This window comes from Rhododendron vialii, chromosome 3a (genome assembly GCF_030253575.1).
Source record: "Rhododendron vialii isolate Sample 1 chromosome 3a, ASM3025357v1".
NCBI classification, from domain to species: Eukaryota; Viridiplantae; Streptophyta; class Magnoliopsida; order Ericales; family Ericaceae; genus Rhododendron; species Rhododendron vialii.
In genome coordinates this window covers 23,416,449-23,421,587 of record NC_080559.1, presented here as the reverse complement: position 1 = coordinate 23,421,587, position 5,139 = coordinate 23,416,449, and the positions used below count along the sequence as shown (strand labels likewise).

Below are 5,139 nucleotides of genomic sequence, written 5' to 3'. Positions count from 1 at the left end.
AAAAGTCGATCGGGCGATAGAATCGCTTTCATTGGTATACTCCCTCCGTCCCATTTTCATCGTCCAAAATTCCTCTTTTTTGTGTCCCAAAAAGATTGTCCATTTGAAAAGACAAAGGTACAAAAAAAATTATTTTTCCCATTTTACCCTTCTATCAAATTTTGAAATCCAGTACACCTAGCAAAACAAAAAACAGGACAAATGAAATTGAACTGGCTGAGATTCATAGGTAAAGCTTCATTCCATTATCAAAAGTGAAGATATACAACAACTATGGCAGAAAATCAAAAGCAACAAAAACAAAAGAAGACAACAACAAAGTCCATTTAACTCCATTCCATAGTCCATAGTCCACTGCCATTAACTTTTCATGATTTCATAAAATAGCAAAAACAAAAGAAGACAACAACATAGTCCATTTAACTCCATTCCATAGTCCACTGCCATTAGCTTTCCATGATTTCACAAAAGAACATGAGTTTGAGCAAGTCCATTAAAGCAGCTCTTAGAGACAAACTTTACAAAAGCTTCAGTGGAAATTTAACCTGGGGAGACAAAAAAAGGGAAAAAAAACACAAAAAGAAAACAGGTTATTGCTCTAATAAAATTGATTAGGGAGCAATACCTTTGTTACTCCAAGCATAAGAATAAGAAAAAATAGTTGAAGAGGCAAACAGAGAGTTTGGTGCAAGAAAAGAAGAAGATGATGATGACCTGACCATGAATGAGCTCATTGATGCAAATGAAGTAGTGCATTTTCCACAATAGCATGGTCACAATGAAGTTGCGTAGGGAGAGTGCCGTCTCTAATGAGATGGCTTTTTTCGATGTGTGGTAATTTGTAGTTGTCATCTCCATAAACTTTCATTTCCTCAATCATGGAAGCTTGCAATGATAAAAACACACGATTGAGATTATCTAGTGACAATTCTTCGAAGGATTTCTCTACGGCATCAACAAGTTGGTCAATAGTTAACGGCGCTTGTTGATGTTGCAATGATTGAATCGACCTAAAGAACCCAAGATCCAAAACATTCATATCCGTACTACTTGGAGGTTGAAACGATAAGCGCATATCAAATCCATCTCGACTTGCAGCTTCAAGAAATTCGGGATCCGATCCATGAATATGTGGTCTTGCATTATCCTGTTGTATATAGATGGTCTCCACTGCTGCTTCGTTTTCTCCGATATTATGGAATAACGCCCCAAGCGTAGGGCCTAATACGTCTGTTGAAGCATAATAATCCGGAAGACCGGGATCGTACCCAAGGGAATAATTATATGGCTTGGTCGGATTTGTAGATGCAAGTAAGCTCGGGTTTTCGGCATTTAGACAACCAACTTTGTTTTACTTTAAACGGTGGAAATAAAAGGCTAAATTAAAAACGAATTAACTAGAGAAAAGATAGGTTACGTCTAGGAATTATTAACTCTCAAGACTCGAGCTAAATCACACTCTTCACCCAATTACACAATTTAAGATACTTGATTAAAGTTCTCAAATCGGAAGATAAAATGATTTGAGAACCAAGCTAGCTCTAGAATTCATTTGGCAAATACCTCGAGCGACAGAGCTTTAAGCATCATGTGTGGTGGGTAGGCGATGCTCCCACCTACACATGATCAAAGAGGTTAACACCTCGGTGATTTGTCAAACAAACCCGAACCCCATATCAATTTTCAAATCAAAGATTAAAACTTTATTGGGTGCAAAATGCAATTTTCGCCCGAGCCATGAGGTGCTAATCACCCCATGACCTAACCTTTGAAACTACTCATACATATCTAGAGAGATAGGAGCAAGTGAAAAACTACTTAGCATAATGAAATAACAAGACTTGAAATAAACTAGAAATTAAGATAGATCGGGAGAGTAGCAACAACTTTAATAAAGACAATAATAACAAAACTAAACTAATTAAGACAGGAAATTAAAAGATAAGTGCTGAAAAAATGAAGAACAACAAGAATAATTTGAAAATGCAAGCCAATCTAATCTTAGATCTAGAAAATATACTATTGAATCTATGCTACCTATTTTTACAAAAATGACATAAGCTTCTATACTTCTAAGATCCGTGCTTGGAATAATCCCCAGATGCTCTGAAAATTCCCTGCTAAGGCTTTCGGTATCGATGGCCTTAGCCTTACGCTACTGAGATAGGGGCTCGGTATCGATAGAAGGAATTAAGTGGTATCAATACCGAACGGCTTATTTGCTGTCGCTGGAAGGGGCTCGGTACCGATAGAAGAAATAGTATGGTATCGGTACCGAGCTGCTTATCTCCAGCACTTGACTTTTGGTCCACGCCTTGGCCTTTCGTGCCGTCGGGTCCTCTCCGGGTCTTTCTGGCTTTAGCATTTGGGGCTCGACTACCCTCAATGGTCATCCATAGCGTTAACAACATCTTATTTACACGAGTTTTCCTGAAATATCTTAAAAACACCTTACGTGCAAATATAAAAGAAAGCAACTAATTTAATGACATAATTAAACTAAACTAAGGACTTAGCGCACCCTTAATTACATTCTCGGGTGCTTATCAACTGCACCCGAACGTGGCCATTTGGATCTAATAGCAGGTAGGACTTTTTCTATCAAGCACGAACGAGTAATTTCTTTGGTTACCGCCGTAATGGCCTTCGTTTCCAACGTACCAGCTGCTCTATTTTTGCTACTTCTCTTGGCAGGTTCTTTATAGGTGAAAGGAAAAATTCCAATCTTGCCAGAAAAAATTGGATTTCGATTTGCATCAAAGCGAGGTCGAGCAACTGCTGCCAAAAACATGACTTTGGTTATGAATCGCTTACTTTTGCAAGTACGGTGCGGCTCGGGTTCTTCGGGGAGAAGATAATACTGCTCTGATTCATGGGACATGTAGAACCATTTCTCGTCAATATGCACATAGTCGTACATGTTTTTGAACATCGGTTGTGCTTCAAGAGTATTTGGCTCAAGCATTGATAAGCAAAATCGAAGTCTTGCTTTCTTACTTTCTTCCGAGAGATACGGCTTCAAAGCATTCGTATGTGGCCGAATTACGCCTTCTTTGATTCGCCTATGAAGTGTAGACTTTGCAACCTTTAAGGTCGCTGACAGTGAGTGAATATTTGATCTTCGACGATAATGAACACTAGTGAACTGGTTCGCATTGATTTGAACTCGTTTCCGACCAACTCTTCCTTGCAATTTGGATGATACATCAACCATGGACCCATTATAAACACAAGCTAACCCTTGATCCCAAATCCTACGAACAGTTTTGTCACAAACAAAGAATGATTCTTCAATTTCTTTGAACAAAGCACCAGTTACCTTCCCATTATCACTTCTTACCACTAGAATATCAAAGATTGCTTGACGTTCTTCATTGGTTATGTTGAAAAATGTATGCATTATAATTTGTGAAAATTTATATGCATCTCTATTAATTATTTTGATGATTAATTCAATGATATTTTTATTCGGCAAATACAAAATTATCGAAAAGTCGATTCCCGAATTAAATATTTTCGTGACCTTGAAATATAGCATAAAGTCTCTTGGATTCTTGATTTATATTTACAAAGACTTTATTGAGCTCAATACATGCTTTAACGGTTTATTTAGATGAAATTGTGAGCCACAGGTTGACGAACCGGCTGACAAGCCGGCTGTCTGAACAGAAAGCTGTGACAACCGGACGACCACCCGGATGACCACTCTATCAAACGGCTAGTTTCCAACGGCTAGTTTCAAACGGCTAGTTTCCAACGGCTAGTTTCCAACGGCTAGTTCCAACGGCTAGTTTCCAACGGCTAGTTTCAAACGGCTAGTTTCCAACGGCTAGTTCCAAACGGCTAGTTTCCAACGGCTAGTTTCAAACGGCTAGTTTCCAACGGCTAGGAAGCATATGGATGGCTATATAAGGCATCAAGAACTCATTAATGAGAACATACACAAGCTACAACATTCCATATTATTGCAAGAGCAAATTCTCAAAAGATCAAAGCCAAAAATTCTCATTGTTCTTCCACTTTCATATTATTCTTGAGAGAAAATTTGTACAAGTCGTGAGCGATAATTTTCATACCTTCTTCACATACTTGTATTTCCTAAGTGAGTGTTTGAGTCAAACACTTGAAAGCTTAGAAGACCAAATTCGGGTTGGAATTTGGGTGTTATTGTTTTTGAGAAGTTTTCGGAGAAAATTCTTGCGGTTGTGCTAGCTCCTCGGGAAAGCTAGAGGCATTCGGTTCTTGTAAGCACCCGCAAGACTTACAAGTTGTAATCTTTTAAAGATTAGTCTAACCTTCAAGTAATTGCTTGAGGAGAAGTGGAGTAGGGCCGGACCGTGGACAAATCCGGACCGAACCACTATAAACGGGTTCTATCTCTCTATCTCTCTATTTTGATTGCATACTTATTGTTTGCATATATTGTTAGAGATAAATTTTTATTGGTAATTATTACTAGCAATCCTATTCACCCCCCCTCTAGGTTGCATAATTTGGGTAACAATTGGTATCAGAGCCTCGGCTCTTGTTTGTAGATTTAACCATCTAAGAGTTAAGATCCATGGCAACCACTAGTAATGTTTCTTGTATCGAAGGTCAATCGTCCAATAGACCTCCCTTGTTCACCGGAGAAAATTACTCTCATTGGAAAAATAGAATGATGATCTTTATTCAATCCACGGATTATGATCTATGGAAAATTATCAAAAATGGTCCCATTATTCCTACTAAGAAAGTTGGAGAAGAGACTATGCCTAAACCAGATTATGAGTGGAGTCATTTGGAAAAGGCTTCAATAGAAAAGAACTATAGAGCTATGAACCTTCTTTTTTGTGCTATTACTCCCAATGAATATGATTGTGTTTCCGCATGTGAATCGGCTAAAGAAATATGAGATAAGTTAGAAATGTCACATGAAGGAGATAGTCAAGTTAAGGAGTCCAAAATTGATATTCTTGTGCATAGCTATGAGCTCTTCAAAATGAAACCGGATGAATCTATATCTCAAATGTTTGCTAGATTTGCTAGTATTACTAACGGTTTAAAAGCTCTTGGAAAGATTTACAGTCAATCCGAAATGACAAGGAAGGTGCTCCGTTCCATGCCAACCAATTGGGACACTACCACCTCCATCATCCT

The 5,139-nt window shown here is 38.2% G+C and overlaps 1 protein-coding gene across 1 annotated transcript; it reads right to left on the bottom strand.

Moving 5' to 3' along the window:
- Nucleotides 1–204: 204 nt before the first annotated feature.
- Nucleotides 205–3,400, bottom strand: LOC131321239 (uncharacterized). Its single transcript, XM_058352243.1, has 3 exons — nucleotides 2,557–3,400; nucleotides 720–1,176; nucleotides 205–545 (listed from the first exon to the last, which is right to left on the bottom strand). Exons 1-2 carry the CDS (start codon nucleotides 3,398–3,400, stop codon nucleotides 731–733), a joined length of 1,290 nt encoding a protein of 429 aa, XP_058208226.1. The 3' UTR covers nucleotides 205–545; nucleotides 720–730.
- Nucleotides 3,401–5,139: the final 1,739 nt, after the last annotated feature.

Excerpts from the sequence above, each read along its gene's own strand:
- LOC131321239 (XM_058352243.1), bottom strand. The coding sequence starts at position 3,400 with ATGCATACATTTTTCAACATAACCAATGAAGAACGTCAAGCAATCTTT. Across the intron at positions 1,177-2,556 it reads ATCCAAATGGCCACGTTCGG|CAGCAGTGGAGACCATCTAT; the intron begins GTGCAGTTGATA and ends GAGAAAACGAAG.